This window comes from Mustela nivalis, assembly GCF_964662115.1.
Source record: "Mustela nivalis genome assembly, chromosome: 8".
In the NCBI taxonomy this organism is placed as follows: domain Eukaryota; kingdom Metazoa; phylum Chordata; class Mammalia; order Carnivora; family Mustelidae; genus Mustela; species Mustela nivalis.
The window spans coordinates 52,922,856-52,940,717 of NC_139027.1; the positions used below are offsets into that span (position 1 = coordinate 52,922,856).

At 37.8% G+C, this 17,862-nt stretch overlaps 1 protein-coding gene across 1 annotated transcript in view; it reads right to left on the minus strand.

Moving 5' to 3' along the window:
- Positions 1-1,945: 1,945 nt before the first annotated feature.
- Positions 1,946-17,862, minus strand: part of GMCL1 (germ cell-less 1, spermatogenesis associated) — a 40,000-nt gene continuing 24,083 nt past the window's right edge. The window contains exons 11-14 of the mRNA XM_082744065.1: positions 16,343-16,418; positions 11,488-11,633; positions 8,748-8,835; positions 1,946-3,288 (exon numbers count right to left, since the gene is read on the minus strand). Of these exons, the coding sequence (XP_082600191.1) occupies positions 3,160-3,288; positions 8,748-8,835; positions 11,488-11,633; positions 16,343-16,418 (439 nt within the window). The 3' untranslated portion in view covers positions 1,946-3,159. The remainder of the gene's footprint in view (positions 3,289-8,747; positions 8,836-11,487; positions 11,634-16,342; positions 16,419-17,862) is intronic.

Below are 17,862 nucleotides of genomic sequence, written 5' to 3' on the forward strand. Positions count from 1 at the left end.
ATTGTACTTTATCATTACATGTGGGTGCATGCCGCTGAGTCAATAATCTTCCCCCTAAATTAGATGCAGTCAGACCTCTACTTAACAGTGATTGATGATGTTTGAGGCTTTTTGCTTTTATATCCCTGCATCTGGACCCTGGGAAAAATGTCAAACTCTCTGGCTAAGGAGGAATTGTACCAGGTCTTTTGTGTTTTTTAGGTTCACATTGCTTGAAATTATGAACCAACATTATCATTTCAAGTATTTGATCTACCATTGGCACCCCGGCTCTAATAGCTATTATTAACATGGGTTCGTCTTTAAGGGAATATAACTTTTGACATAGTTTCAACATAAATAGTTCAATATTCTGGACCAACTATTCAACAGAACTTTCTGCAACAACAGAAATATTCTACATCTATCCCATCTGATACTGTAGTCACTAGGTACATGTGGTTACTAAGCACAATGTACCTAGTATACTGAGGAAGTAAATTTTAACTTTTATTTAAATTTTATTAACTTAAATAGCCACAAGGGCTCCTGGGTGGCTCAGTCAGTCAAGCATCTGACTCTTAATCTCAGCTCAGGTCTTGATCTCAGGATCTTGAGTTCAAGCCCTTAAAAATGGATGAGTGCTGCATGTTCTATTCAAGTGATGAATCACTACATTCTGCTCCTGAAACCAGTACTATATTCAATGTTAGCTAACTTGAATTTAAATAAATTTTAAAAAATAACCAGAGTGATCCTTGGTAACCTCACTTTTGCACTTGATACTGAAAATTATGGATATATACTGGTAATCCCATTGAAAGACTTAAAATGTGATAAAATGTGAGCCACTGAACAGTTACTAAAACTAGTGACTACCACTGTTCATTTAATTTTGACTGTACCTTGCTAAGTTTCAAGGGAAATCCATTTAAAAAAAGGTATTTTCATATTCCTCTTTGATAATTTAGCATGAGGCTCTAGAATGTTTTCTCTTAAGGACCGCTATTTTACTTTGAGTAAACTGATGCTAAAAACCAATTTACTGATAATAATTATTAATGGATAAATATCGTTTTCTAGCCTTAGTAACTTAAAAAAAAAGATCTGGCAATGACTATGAGACAAAAGGCAGTCAAACAAAAGCTTTCATATAATGGTTTATATGATACTTTAGCTGATACTATTAATACTTTATGGAAAATATGCCTATTGAAAAGAATGAAAAGTTGCTGCTAAGGAAATAAAAACAAAAGCAAATTTCTACTATCAGTAGCTGACAAATTATCAATTTCTCTGATGAGAACACAACCTACTTGTGACTGAAGAAATAGCTCTTATTTGTGGATAAAATTCAAATAACCACATAATTCAAATTAAGGTTCTTTATATTTTTTAGCAAGGAACCTCTGATGCTAGAATAAGACAGAAAAAAAGCATCTCATGAAAGATACGTTACAGCCAAATATAAAAACAAGAAAAGCAGCCTCTTGATATAGCTGAATTATTGTATTTAAAACATTTAAACTAAGGGGCACCTGGGTGGTTCAGTTGTTAAGCGTCTGTCTTCGGCTCAGGTCATGATCCCAGGGTTCTGGAATCAAGCCCCGCATTGGGCTCCCTGCTCAGCAAGAAGCCTGCTTCCCCCTCTCCCACTCCCCTTGCTTGTGTTCCCTCTCTCGCTGTGTCTCTGTCAAATAAATAAATAAAATCTTTTAAAAAAATGAAATAATAAAATAAAACATTTAAGCTAAAGTTTGGGGGTGGGAGAGGGAGAGGCATTTAAAAGTTTCCTTTAAGTCAAAGAGGATTAATTTTGAAAGGAGAAAAGCAATTTATGAACCTATGGGCAAATTACTGAGGATGAAAAACTATCAAATTCTAGAAGTTAAATCTAATTGGGAAAAAATCTAACTAGAAAGAGAAAAAGTTTGTTTGTTTTTGGTCCATTTTATATAAGAGCTTATTTATTCTTTTTCCAAATGGGTATTTATTATTTGTACAGACACATAGAAATGATTCCCAATTTTACAAACATACTACAAATATACATTAACCACAAAAAGCATTTACTCTCACTGGAAAGAGGAGCATGGCTATTTGCAAAATAGCAGTGAACACAAGAAGGAAACATAAATCATGACAAGTGTACATCCCATTTGTGACAAAAATAAGTTCTATTTTTACATTAATGCTTTACTGTAAGCTTCTATATGAGATCCTCTGACCTTATTTACATATACTCTGAAATTTCTATTAGCATGTATAACTCAAAGGCACTCAATTCAGAAGTTAAAAGGTCCTGAGCTTAAGTGGGAAATAGGATTCCCAACCAAAATTTGAACATAAATAATTCTGAAGATTAGAGAATATGAAAATGTTTAAAGTGTAGTATTTGATACATAAATAATCCATGACCTAAGAATAAAGTACAGAATGTAAAAAAAAAAAGACCATGTAAGGCAAAGAAATATCCTCAGGTTCCAACTGATTTTCTCCCCTATTCAAGTTCATTTGAAAGTCTAAAGCTGATTTTGTTAAAAATCCTATAAAACCTAAATTAAAAGCAAAATAAAATAGCATGAAAATGCTTACGTTAAATAAAAAATTCCCCAGCTTTGTCTCCAAAACCACAAAAAAGTATTTAATGATTAAAAACAAGTACAGCTTGGAGGGATATCAGAATATGAGGAGGAATCATAAAGAGCATTTGAAAAAATTAAAGGACAGCTTTGAATGCACCAACTGAAAGAGGATTTATAATTTGCCATTCAATTGTTCCTTTAGCGTTCTTTTAGCCAAATAAAAATAAATTTACAGATAGGTAACTGACATTTACTAACATTAGGCAGGATCAAGGTTTAAACTAAAAATTAACCCTATATCAGGCTGCAATGTTAATTTACCTACAGCAATTTTCTACTGATGCTTAAAAATTAAAAGCATGAGTCAACATCTTTGTTACAAATGGTTCAACAGATATTTTCTTGGCTTTAAAATGTTTTTTTCATGTATGCATAGAAATGTGATGAGCATAAGAATAGTCTTCTGTATTATCTGTACAGTTCATAAGGCCTTTGTCATTGTTAGTCACCTTAGATGTGAATATCAGTAGGGCCATTAAATTAAAGCTGGCCAAAAAAGTTTTCAAAGTGCTACTGTTTCCAACTGATGAGATCCTCAGTTTTCTGCATTTTCTGGATGACGATTATTTTCAGTTCTTTTTTCTGGCGATATATACAAGAAGTTACAGCAGATGTATAAAGGGAAGATCAGAAGTCTGCTGTCCAAGTTCATCACTACTTGTTCCTATAAAACAAATGTATAGCTTTAATGACAAGACAAACAGAAAACAGAACACCAAACTGTTGAACTGAGTAAACTGCAGGAGATCCCATGGTGGTTAAGAGTTTGCATCTCAAGTCTCAAAGTCATTGTTCTAATCTTGAAACTCCCATCAACTAGCTGTGACACTGGGCAAGTCAATGACTTGTCAACTGCAGCTTCCTTACTATAAAATAAATAAAACTACCCATCTCACATGATTATAGTGAGAATTAAATGAGACAATGCACATAGAGGACTCAGCAAAGCTGGCCAAGTATGAAATACTCAGTAATGGAAATTATTTTCACTACTGAAAAATTTCTATCAAGTACCTACATATTTTATGAACAGATATAGTCAAGAAATAAATGGCAATTTGGCTTCATTTCCTGATGGCCTTTAGGTAGAGCAAATAAATGGAAAGAAGGTGGGAAGCCATTATTAGCACCAACAAGCATGGTTCTCATGTTCCCACTCTTGTCTGAGATTTTCCACTGTCTCTAATGCAAACATATGATTTGTTTCTTGGAATGTAAAATACATTATCCTGTAAAACTTTCAGGCTCAGTTACATCAGTGCACAAGAGAATGCCCTGAAATCTCACGGAGACAGGATTTGATCCTATACCTGAGAGCCACAGATATAACCATCTCTCATTCTACAGATCTCCATTTGGAACCCTGTATGAACAGCATTTGGTGAAAAGAGTGAGCCTTTAGAGTAAAAGGAGCAACACTGGAACTTCTACTTTTTGAATCCTTAGATACATTTTCTGCAGTAATTTACATTAGTTTTGCCTTATTTTATGTACTTTGAAGAACACACTATTAAATATTAAACACTGTTTTTTATTTTTTACTACAGAAGATGCTCCTGCAATGGAGAGAGATTAACACACTGGAACATGTGAATGACTGATGTAGGCTTAATTGGATATGACTTCTGTATTGGGGGAAAAGCAAGAAAAATTGGATAAAGAAGGTAAGGAACACACACACATGTGCGTGTGGTATCTCCATATACAAGATAAACTGGATAGAGTGTAAGGAACACATGCGTGCACGCATACACATACACGCGCGGTATCTCCATATACCCCCAAACAGGTAAAGTGGTGTTTTAAAAAAAATGTTAGTGAATGAAAAGGGTGAGATGATGGGTCAAGTGAGGCAATCACCTAGGCTGATGGTATTAACAGGGTTAGCAGAGAGAAATGATGTCAAACATAGTTGGTCTTTAGAACCTTGAGTCAGCCTGGCCTAGACAAAGTCTGTAGCTACAACCCAGGTGAAGACACACTTACAAAATTTGTTGAGGACATTTGTTTTGTCAATTTGTGTATTTGATGATAAAAACCAAGATTCAGTGTTACAAAAAAACAAAAACTCCTAGGAAGATTCTAGTATTTCAATATAGTTAGGGCTGGGGGCAGGGGTAGGTCTAAGTGCCAACTTTTGGATAAGAGGGGAGCCATGTGGACATTACTTGAGAGCTGGAAGGACAAACTGATTTCTGAGTATTGGGTTGTACTAATTCCCAATTCCTATCCCTAAACTAGACAGATTTAATCATGGCTTTACTAAACCTTTAATTCCACGTGAGAGCTCAGTTTACATCTATGTTCGCACTGAAGCGCCTTAAGTTCCATTTTCTTTCCTCCACGACAGAGTGGAAGCTGAGAAGCCCACAGACAACAGCATCAGACAGAGTGGCAGCATCTTCCTAGGTTTCCATTTCTACTTCCAGACTAATTACTTCTCCATCTTCACAAATCCCTGCTTCTCTGAGGCTCACCACCTATTCTGGACTAGAGCTCTATTGCTGCTCCACATGCTTCATCTAGGTCTGAATTCTAGGATCTATGCACGTAACTCTCCACTGTAAGTCTTCACTTAGCTATAAAGCAGCTCCAATTCAAATCATCAGCTACTGGCTACTACCTCTTCTTTACGGGTCATCTCTACTTTCACTCTTGCAATTTGACTCTGACTCCCTATCCCAACTCTTGAATGTCTCACCAGGTTACTTTTTTTGCCCATCCCTCAAGTACCAGTGTCCCCTATGTTTCTGACCTGTTAGACGCCCTTACGTATTCCCTAGAAGGTATCTCATCCAGTCATTATTTCTTCCCCAGGCAATGCCTGTAAACCCCAGAAGCATTTATCCCCCACCCAACACACTTTTACCTCAATGCCCTCAAATTAAATATGGCTTAAACCAAATTCATCATCTTTTCACCCGTACTTGGAAATGTTCATTTTCCTTCCTATAATTCAAATCAAAGGAAAAACTACTATAAATCAAGACAGTAGGAACATTTAAAAAAATATATTTTATTTATTTATTTGTCAGAGAGAGAGCACAAGCAGGGGGAGCAGCAGAGGGAGAAGAAGACACCCAGCTGAGCAAAGAGCCCGATGTGGGACTCAATCCCAGCACCTTGGGATCACGACCCAAGCTGAAGGCAAACCCTTAACCAACCAAGCACCCAGGCGTCCCTAGGAACTATCTTTAACTACTCTCTTACCTTCACACAATTAGGCACCAAATTCTATCAACTGCACTGCTTTATTTCTAGAACCCATCAACATTTCTTCAGCCCCACTGCTACCTTCCTTAAATTAAGGTTTTCATCCTTTATCTGGATTATAGCAATAGCTTCAAATCACCTTTCACCTATTACCATGTCTCTAATCCTTCACACACATTGCTGAAATCCTTCATCTAATGCAAATCTAGTCTGCATAGTTCTGTAAGACAGCCAGCCATAAAATATACAAAAATCAGGGGTGCCTGGGTGGCACAGAGCCTACCACCCAGCAGGGACTCCAATGTTTCTGAATGAACAACTCAAGAAACACTTGAAATACAACTATTATCTTGGCCTGGTGTTTCCAAGTCTCTAGCTGCTTTGAGCCATGACAGAACTTTTTATGAAGTTCCAGGTAGAAGTAAAGACAGCCATTGCTCATGCAGTTCCAGAGGGTGCCAGGGGGACCACAGAGTTCTACTGAAGGCAGATTTGAATTTTTCTTATTATTTATATCTACCTTCTCAAATATTATCTACCATGTGAGAGAGTCTGCTCTGTTGCTAGAACTGCAACAAGTGGAGGATCCTCTGTCAGAATGTGATTAAAGGAGTTCTCATACAGGCTATGTGAGGTTAGAACTATCACTTCAAGGTTCCTTGCAGTGCTAAATTCTGATATTCTGTCAGAGGCTCTTTGGTCTAAAGAAAACAGCTAATTTCTAATAATTTATGTGAACTATGGGCTCTGAATGCCTTACTAAAACAGTATGTCCCTTGGAATAATGATTAGTTTTAATAGAAGTAAACTTCCTTAATATTCTTTAAAGATTATTTATTTAGGGGCACCTGGGTGGCTCAGTGCATTAAGCCTCTGCCTTCGGCTCAGGTCATGGTCTCAGGATCCTGAGATCAAGCCCTGCATCAGGCTCTCTGCTCAGCAGGAAGCCTGCTTCATCCTCTCTCTCTGCCTGCCTCTCTGCCTACTTGTGATCTCTGTCAAATAAATAAATAAAATCTTAAAAAAAAAAAAAGATTATTTATTTACTTGGTGGGGCGGGGAAACTTGCGAGAGCACTCGCTCATGTGAGCAAGACACAGCATGTGTTCCAGCGAGGAGCATCGGGGAGAAGCAGAGGGAGAAGGAGACAGCCCACTGAGCAGGGAGGGGCTTCGGGGCTTGATCCCAGGACTGAGCTGAAGGTGTTTAACCGACTAAGCCACCCAGGTGCCCTTAAACTTCATTAATATTTTAACAGCTCTCACATTTCTTTTCAAAAATGGTTTCTTTTCTCATTATGACATTTTGGAACTTCAGCATGCATGTGATATATGAAGAAACAAATTAAATAAACAGCTTTAGAGAGTGTTTTGGGAACATTACAGATGCTTGCTACTTTAGAAATCTTTTGTGCTAGAGGACAATGTTCTCTTTAATATTCAGGAACTATGGCAGACATACTGGATTATCTTCAAAGTGTTTGCTATTAATCTATAAATAAATGCACTTATGAACACAATGGATAAAGCAATTAAGATTCCTAACTTTTTAAAGAAGTTATTCAGGATAAACAATTATTTACCAATTATCAGTTTTTCCCTGCCCCTCAAATCACATTTTGTTTTTTCTTTTTTTGTCTTAGCTCTACTTCTAATAAAATGGGGGCAAATTATGCATATGTGAACATGGTATTTCCATTTCTACCTTCAAAAAACTTTTCAATCAATCTTGGGGCACCTGGGAGGCTCAGTGGGTTAAGCCTCTGCCTCCGGCTCAGGTCATGGTCTCAGGATCCTGGGATAGAATCCCGCATCGGGCTACTGCTCAGCAGGGAGCCTGCTCCCCCACCCATCTCTGCCTGCCTCTCTGCCTACGTGTGATCTCTTTCTCTCTCTCTGTCAAATAAATAAATAAATAATCTTAAAAAATAAACAACAAAAAAACACTTTACAATCTTTAAATCAAATGTTAATTCTACTTAAGAATTTTTAAAAGTGGATTCGAAAGACAAATCTTATAACCATACAATAGAAAAGTAATCAATAGAGCTTGAAGTCCGGAATTGTGATGCCACCAACTTTGGCTTTCTTTTTCAATATCCCTTTGGCTATTCGAGGTCTTTTCTGGTTCCATATAAATTTTAGAATTATTTGTTCCATTTCTTTGAAAAAGATGGATGGTACTTTGATAGGAATTGCATTAAATGAGAAAGGGGAACCCTCCTACAATGTTGGTGTGAATGCAAGCTGGTGCAACCACTCTGGAAAACAGCATGGAGGTTCCTCAAAATGTTGAAAATAGAACTGCCCTATGACCCAGCAATTGCACTACTGGGTATTTACCCTAAAGATACGAATGTAGTGATCCAAAGGGGCACGTGCACCCGAATGTTTATAGCAGCAATGTCCACAATAGCCAAACTATGGAAAGAACCTAGATGTCCATCAACAGATGAATGGATCAAGAAGATGTGGTATATATACACAATGGAATACTATGCAGCCATCAAAAGAAATGAAATCTTGCCATTTGCGACAACATGGATGGAACTAGAGCGTATCATGCTTAGCGAAATAAGTCAAGCAGAGAAAGACAACTATCATATGATTTCCCTGATATGAGGAAGTGGTGATGCAACATGGGGGCTTAAGTGGGTAGAAGAAGAATCAATGAAACAAGATGGAATTGGGAGGGTGACAAACCATAAGTGACTCTTAATCTCACAAAACAAACTGAGGGTTGCTGGGGGGAGGGGGGTTGGGAGAAGGGGGTGGGATTATGGACATTGGGGAGGGTATGTGCTTTGGTGAGTGCTGTGAAGTGTGTAAACCTGGTGATTCACAGACCTGTACCCCTGGGGATAAAAATATATGTTTATAAAAAATAAAAAAAAAAAGTAATCAAACATACCTGATCTTTTTCAAGTGTAAGTATTTGATAGCCAGTTGTTCTACTACATATTAATTTTCCACTACTATCAAAAGAGGCCAAACGTAATCTAGGATTAAAAAAAATACAAATTAAAAAACAGACATATGGTTTTTTTTTTTAAGATTTGATTTTTAAGTAATTTCTACACCCAACCTGGGGCTCAAACCCACAACCTAAAGATCAAGAATCTCATACTCCTAAACATATGATTTTTGAACCACAGATTAATTTAAACAAGACCTCCCTCACTTTAATATTTACTTTTCTCTTCCATATACTTTAATTTGATAAAAGATTTTATAAGTCTCTTCCAATTCTAAACTGATCCCCTTAGAGATTTGTAAGGTGTGCTATTATACATATCTGGGATTAATTTATCTGTGTCTTTTTTATTGTGGTAGAATATACATAAAATTTACCCTTTTAACCATCTCTAAGTGTATAATTCTCGGCATTAAATACATTCACACTGTTCTAAAATCATCACTGCCATCCATCTCCAGAACTTTTTTTATCTTCCCATCTGAAAATCTGTACCCAGCAAACACAAACTCCCCATTACCCCTACCTTGGTCTGGGACAACCACCATTCTACTTTCTCTATGAACTTGTCTACCTGAGGTACTGCATGAGTGGAATCACGTAGCATCTATTCTTTTGTGACTGGCTTATTTCACTTAACATAATGTCATCAAGGCTCATGTTGGTGCATGTGTAAGAATTTCCTTCGATTTCAAGGCTGAATAAAATTCCACTGTAGGTACAGACAATATCTACATGGACATCCTTGATGGACAATTGGGTTGCTTTCAATTTCTGGCCATTAAATAAGGCTGCTGCAAAAATGAATGTACTAATAATATCTTTGTCAGTCCCTCCGTACAATTCTTTTATCTATCTATCTGTCTATCTATCTATCTATTTATTTAAAGATTTTATTATTTATTTGAGTGAGCAAGAGAGCACACAGGGAGAGGCACAAAGGCAGATGGAGAAGCAGACTCTCCACTGAGCGAGGTTCTGACATGGGGCTTGATTCTGGGACTCCAGGATCATGACCTGAGCTCAAGGTAGACACTTAACTTAAGTCACCCAGGTGCCCCCCTTCTTACAATTCTTTTGGGTAATACCCAGGAGAGGAATTGCTGGATCATATGGTAATTCTATGTTTAATTTTTTGAGGAAATGCCATTTCATTTTCCACTAAAGATACACCATTTTACATTCTCACTAGCAACGAACAAAGGTCCAATTTCTCCACATCCTCATCAACACTTTTTGTTTTTTTTAAAGATTTTATTTTTATTTATTTGTCAGAGAGAGAGAGACAGAGAGTGCACACAGGCAGGCAGAATGGCAGGCAGAGGCAGAGAGAGAAACAGGCACACCGCCGGGCAAGGAGCCCGATGTGGGACTCGATCCCAGGACACCAGGATCATGACCTGAGCTTAAGGCAGTTGCTTAACTGACTGAGCCACCCAGGCATCCCTGTTTTGTTTTTGATAATAACCATTCTAATGGGTTTGAAGTGGCACCTCATTGTGACTTTGATCTGCGTTTCTCTAATGATTAGTGATGTTGAGTATCTTTTCAAGAACGATCCTTTCATGTTTGAAAAGATGTGTATTGGCCATCTGCAGATCTTCTTTGGAGAAATGTTTAAACCCCCTGCCTATGTTTGAATGAGGCTGTTTGCTTTTTTGTTGTGGAGTTTTAGGAGTTCTCCAGGTATACAGGATATTAGCTCCTTGTCAGATACATGGTTAGCAAATAATTTCTCCCATTCTCTCCACTGCCTTTTTACTCTTGTTGATAGTGTCCTTTGATACACAAGAGTTTTAAATTTTGATGAAATCCAGTTCATTTTTTTTCTTTTGTTGCCTATGCTTTGGTGTCATACTGAAGAAATCATTGCCAAATCCAACGTCAAGTTTTCCCCCAGGGTGGCTCGGTCATTAAGCATCTGCCTTCGGTTCACATCATAATCCCTGGGTTGTGGGATCGAGCTCCACAACGGGCTCCCTGCTCGCAGGAAGCCTGCTTCTCCCTCTCCCACTTCCCCTGCTTATGTTCCCTCTCTCACTGTCTCTGTCTCTCTGTGTCAAAGAAATAAATAAATAAAATCTTAAAAAAAAAAAAAAAAAGCTTCCCCCTATGTTTCTTCCAAGAGTTGTTTTATAGTCTCAGTTCTTATGTTTAGGTCTTTGATCAATTTTGAGTTAATTTTTGCATATGGTGTAAGGTAAGTATAAATAAATATATGACTTTAAAAAATCTCCTCATAAAGCTATTTTCCAACTTGTCAGCATCCTCTCCAGTAAGATAGCCAGCTCAACCACCAGGCGAAGTTGGACAAATGAAATCCCACAGAAAGTGAAGAACAATCCCAGACATGTTTTCCTAGAAAAATATTTTGCTGTCTTTCCATTCTGGACCTTTAATTTGCAAGAACAGCACCAAGGCAACAGCGTCAAGCCTATTATCCATCTTATATCATTTATATTCAGCCTATTCTTTCTGACACACTAGATCCAGACTTTTTGATTTTGATTATTACTAACATTTCACAGAAAAAGAACCTTACTGTTTTCCTGCACTTTCACATATACTGTATCTTACCAAAACTCTACTGCTGCTGGCATAAATTATCAGGTTTTATTTTACTTCTTGTATTTTTTTCTGGAGTGAGGAGGCGTGGGGCAGGGAAATTTCATCCTACCTAAATGCTATGCTCCTTCGAGGCTGTAAACTGACAGATCCACTACACGGCTGATTCAGCGTATTGCGTTTGAAAATGATATATCGATTGGTGTAAGTTACAAGCAGGTCAAAGCCAAAGTTAAAACCTGTCCACCGCCAGCAGTACTAAGAAATACAAAAGAGAAAGATTTACTTCAGTTTATCATACTAGCAAGTCATAGATAAAAAGTTCAAAATGTCTTCTCTTTCTTTAACTCACTTCAAATATTTCTCTCTCATGCTTACCTTTCCCTTAGGGCTTGCTTACCACACAGAATATATTTGTGAATATATATAAAGGTTTACCACATGGATACAGTACATTTCAGAGCCAGAAAAGCAGCCTTTATGATCGACATTCTTTAAGGTATTTTCCTATTATCACCTCTTTGTGATGTTTTGTTATGTCTTCACACCCAATTCTATCGTAGGTAATAAGGCTTTTCACTGCAACTCTATGGAGGTATAACTTAGGGGGCTAGGAGTCTATAAGGAGGTAGGAAAGTCCCACTAAAACCCACCTTGCTTTAAAAATACTCTAAATTCCTTAAATAACTAACTGACACATACACATGGGTACTTTATTTTTTAAAGTTTATTTAGCAATCCCTATATCCAATGTGGGGCTCATGACTCTGAGATCAAGAGTTGCATGCTCTTCTGAGTCTGTGAGGCACCTAACAACTGAATTATTTTAAATACCAACATGCGGTCCACACGTTTGTTTCATCTATCACCCAATAGTTAATGCAATATTAAGCAAGCCGGTATAGTATAGTAAAGGAAAGTTAGAGCTTCAAGTGTTTGGTCGACATTCTGAATTACAACATATGTGCCAAGTCCTGCTCTAGGCATAGAAGAACAGCAAGTTTTTGCCCTGGTAGAATGTGTATTTTAATATGTGTATATGTTTGTTTTTGGAAGGAATAGATGGAATGGAATGGAATGGAAGAGAACAAAACAGAATAAAATGTCAGAGAGATTGACAGGATAGGGAAAAAGGACCTAGCTAGGAAGCCTGCTGGTTCAGACAGGTGGTCAGGGAAAGCCTCTCCATGGAGATACTAGGTGAGCCGGGCACTGAGTCAACTAAGGGGCAGACCAGTAACTATCTGGGAAAAGGGTGACTTAGGCAAAGAGAACAATAAGAAGGGCTATGTGACTAGGGCAGTCACGTGGGTGGACAGAAGTTCAGAGTCGGTCAGGGGTCAGAAAATGTTAAGGCCTAGAACTCCAAAGTAAGGAAGAGCATGCATTTCTTCTAAGTGCAGTAAGAGGCTGATGGACAGTTTTAGGGAGGGAAGTAACATGATCTAACTTGCATTTAAAAAAGATGACTTGGCTGCTATATGGAAAACACGTAGGAGGGCAAAAGTGAAAACAGGGAGAGCATTATGAGGCTATTATCATAGCCCAGGCAAGAGATAATGCTGGCTTGGACTTGGATGGTAGTGGCAGACAAGCTGAGAATAGATTTCACAAGTAGAGCCCGGAAGAATTTTTTATGAACACCAGTTGTGGTATTCAAGAAAGAAATATCCGAAGTTTGGAGCTTATTCAATGATTAACAGAGGGGCCATTTATGGGTTAGAGAATTACTTGGAAAGGAGAAAGTTTGGGGATGAAAATCAGAGTTCAGCTTGGGACTATTTTATTCAGGATGCCACTAGGATTCTAAGAAAGATGTTGAGTGAGTAGCTACATATGTGAATCTCGAGTTAGAAGTCATCAGTGTGAAGTCATGGGAACTAGATGATATCACTTTGGAGTGAGCTTCCACAAGGAAGAAGTCCAAGCACTGAGCTTCTAGTCATACCAACATTTGCTGAGAAAGAGAAGGATCTAGACAAAGACTTACAAGCCACTGAATTGGGAAGGAAACCAGCAGGATATGCTGTCCTGGAAGTCAAATGAAGAAAATCTCTAATAAAGAGTGAGTGCAGGGGCGCCTGGGTGGCTCAGTGGGTTAAGCCGCTGCCTTCGGCTCGGGTCATGATCTCAGGGTCCTGGGATCGAGTCCCGCATCGGGCTCTCTGCTCGGCAGGGAGCCTGCTTCCCTCTCTCTCTCTCTCTGCGTACTTGTGATCTATGTCAAATAAATAAATAAAATCTTTAAAAAAAAAAAAAAAAAAAAGAGTGAGTATAGATGTATCACGTCACCAAGAAATTTTGGAAGACTAAAAGCTAACTACCTGACCTGGCAATGTGGAAATCACTGGTGACAACAGTATGGCAGTTTCACTGGAGTTTACTGTGATAAATGAATTAGAGTGAATTCAAGAGAGCATCAGAAAACAGGAAGTATAGACAAATATGGGTAACTTTTGCAATGAGTTTTTTTGCTTAAAAGAGATGCACAGAGGGCGCCTGGGTGGCTCAGTGGGTTAAGCCGCTGCTTTCGGCTCAGGTCATGATCTCAGGGTCCTGGGATCGAGTCCCGCATCGGGCTCTCTGCTGAGCAGGGAGCCTGCTTCCCTCTCTCTCTCTCTGCCTGCCTCTCCATCTACTTGTGATTTCTCTCTGTCAAATAAATTAAAAAAAAAAAAAAAAAAAATCTCTTATACAAAAAAAAAAAAAAAAAAAAAAAAAAAAGAGATGCACAGAAATGGGAGTGGTAGCTAAAGAAGAACGTGGAGTCAGGGTGTGGTTCCAGATGGGTGGTGGTATGGTATGGTATATGCTCAATGAGAATGACCAAGTAGAAAAGAAAAACTGATGATGCAAGACAGGGAGGTGAAAACTGTAGGAACAAAGCTTCTGAATAGGTGAGAAGGGATGGAATTTTTTTATGAGGGGAGGGGATGGACTAGGACAGTAGCAGATGGTTCATCCATTCTAATAAGAGGAAGAGCATGACACACAGCTATAACTGCAGGTAGACTGGCAGAACTGCTGGGTAGAAGGATATGTAGATTCTCTTCGTATTGCTTTCATTTTCTGAGTGATGAAAGAAACAAGGTCACAGATAAGAATGAGGGTGGTGGCACTGTCCCTTTTAATGGTCTGAGAGGTACTCAAAGACTGGCCGATGAATTCACTAGGGAAATAGAGGAGGATCCCCATGCAGCACCTGTTTGAAGTTTACAGTTACATTCAAGTAACACCTGGTGGGGGGTACACTGTTTTTCTTTAGTCATAGCCATCTGTTTGGAAGCAGACGTGGAGTGCGTATCAAGTCAGGATTTAATAAGAGTTGGAGTTTAGCTAGCTAAGCTTGATGAGAGTAAAAAGAGAAGTTAAGAGTATTAGCCAGAGACCAATTTTAAGATGGAACATAAAATATAAGTCAAGTAAAGAAAGAAGTAGCAAGGTGGTGAGAGGATAATGGGAAAATGGTAAGAACAACAATGTATTGTGCACCCCACTGGAGTTAAAAAATTGCTGGGAGTCCAGGTTCTAGAAAGAGAGTGCTAGAAGGAAAAAGAAGTAGAGTGTGAAAATGATGTGCTTGAAATGGTGATTCTGAAGGGGATGTATTATTTAGTAGAGCAAAAACTGAGGATCTGTGTCCAGGAAATGGGTACTGGAAGTACGGTAGAGCAGAAGATCACTGTGGGGAGGAAGGTCAGGGAACAGAGATGCTGAAATCACCAAGATTGGTGACAAGAACAGTGATAAATACAGATAGCCCTGTGAATGATGGCTACAATAAGGGTCATGACTGGTGTAGCAGAAACAACTGCTTCAAAGAAGCTGTGGCTCAATGAAGGGTGAGGGAGGAACAAGTTGTGGAAGCAGCAACAAGGAAGACACCTACATATTCCCCTTTCAGATGCTGCTAACATTTATCACAATTATGAATGCAAACATAATTAACTTCTAAAAACAAAGAAGTTACAATAAGGGAAAACTTAGGAGAAAAATAATGGTTGTTTAAATTAGGCTGAATTATTATTATTTTTTAAAGGGGGGGGCAGAAGGAGAAGAGAGAGAGAACCTTAACAGTTTCCATGCCTAGTGCATGAGTCTGATGCGGGGCCTGATCTCACAATCCTGAGATCATGACCTAAGCTGAAATCAAGTCGGATATTTAACTGACTGAGCCACTCAGGCACCCCAGGCTGAATTATTTTTTAAGATGAAAACTACAATTAGAGTGGAATTTTAAAAAATGTAGTTCATGTCCCATTAAAATCAATTTAATGAGTCACAATAACCTTTTTAAAAAAATTAAATACAAAATAGGACCTTTGGACACAGCAACAGTTAAGCACTATTTCACAGTACTTTTTTTTTTTTTTTTTTTTAAAGATTTTATTTATTTGACAGACAGAGAACACAAGTAGGCAGAGAGGCAGGCAGAGAGAGAGGGGGAAGCAGGCTCTCCGCTGAGTGGAGAGCCCGATGCAGGGCTCGATCCCAGGACCCTGAGATCATGACCTGAGCTGAAGGCAGTGGCTTAACCCACTGAGCCACCCAGGCGCCCCTCACAGTACTTTTTTTTCACTTATATACATTTATATATGGTGATAATGAAAAACAGAAGTCTAAATGTGGGTAGCAAAGGGTCTGAATGTCTTTGATTTAAGGTAACTGTAAAATAGAAAGAATCATTTTTAACTATGTAATAGCTCCCATATAATTTCTTACTTATCTTAATTTCTGGATTGCTAAGGGATCTTCTTCTTCTTTCTCGTAGTGGGTCACAAAAAGTTCAACAGCTTCATGCAACACAACTGAGCACCTAACTTCCTGTCCAGGAGATCAAGCTATAGAAACTACCAAAAAAGCTCTTCTAAGGTATGGCAGGTGTCATGATTGTTACTGAAAGTGTATTTTGCACTAATAGTATTACAATTTGCATGAGAATGTTAAGAGTCATAACCCATACTTACTTCCCCATCTTTGGCAAGCTTTCTACCACACCTCATGCTATTTCCCTCTAGTTCTTCTTTATTGATTTCTTGAGGCCTAGAAATACACATAAAATGTGAAATCTCATAGAAAATAGGCAACTAATAGTTTAAAAATAATTGTTAAGTTTAAAAGAACAGAAAAACTTGCTAATAGATTTAAAAATACCTTTTTGTGTTATAGATATAATATGAATACATGGATTAAATCTAGCCTATTGCCTTTGCTTAAAAAAAAATTAACGTTTCACTTATTGCCCTGACTTCTAGAATACTTTTTATTAGGGCTTGGCCAAACCAGAGAAGAGGGGAAAAATGTCTATGAGAAACTGTGATCAAGGAAATAAAACACTCAAAATTCTAACTACTAAGTAACGTAAGTTAAAATCTATTATTTAAGATGTGACAGTTTCAATCTATTATTTAAGATGTGACAGTTTCATCTACCATTGGACATTACTGTTTCATATCCAAGCCATCTTTTACGTAGTATAACCATGCAAACTCAAGATTTAATAAAACAGCTGTAGAACTGGTTCCCTACTTTAAAAATCTAGAAACCAATCTAGAAAAGCACTTTTGTTTCAAGTTATGAGAACAAAAAAATGCATTATTATTATTATAGCTTGGAATTCCAAATGATAAAAGCAATACAATATATTCATCATATACAACATTTATTAAGTGCCTAGATACTGGGGACATCATCATCACCAAACTAAAATACTGAAATACAATATATAAAAAATACATAAATGTATATAAAACTAATAAAACATGTCCTTGATACCCAAGAGTTTAGTCTAGTAGAGAACTAGACATATAAGTAATAATTAAAATAATGTGGAGAGTGTTGTGATGTTAGGAGCACAAAGAAGGCAGATTTACTGCCTGGGATTAGAGGGGGCTCATCACAGAGGAGGATTACTTGTGCCTGAAAAGGAGTTTGTTGTTGTAGAGGTCAAGGGTGGGATTCTATGCAGGTGAAGGGCATTCCAGATAGAAGGTATAGTAGGTAAGAAGAATCTGGAGCATAAAAAAATAATAATGTATGAAGAATTTAGTACAGCTAGAGCCTAAGATGAGCACGTGATGGGATGAAGTGAAAGACATTTGGGATGGACTATGGATGGGCCCCTCATGCTATGCTAATAAGAGTTTCAACTTTTCCTGTAGATGGTAGAGAGTTTCCAGGCGTTAGTTCTGTTACTTTCACATTTTTTATTACGAAAAATTTCAAACCTAAAAGTGGATAAAACAGTATAATAGGCTTAATGTTCTAACCATCTAGCTTCATTAATCTTGTTTCAGTTTTATTCTAAGCCTACTTCTCCCCATATCCCTCCTGACTGTTTGGAGGCTAATTCTCCAGAAATATCCTTTAATCTGTAAATAGTTCAGTATGAATTTCTTAAGAATGAGGAATTTTTAAAAATGCTTAGATCACACACAAAGAATAACAACTGTCCCTATCATCAGATCCTGAGACACAGTTAAGCCAG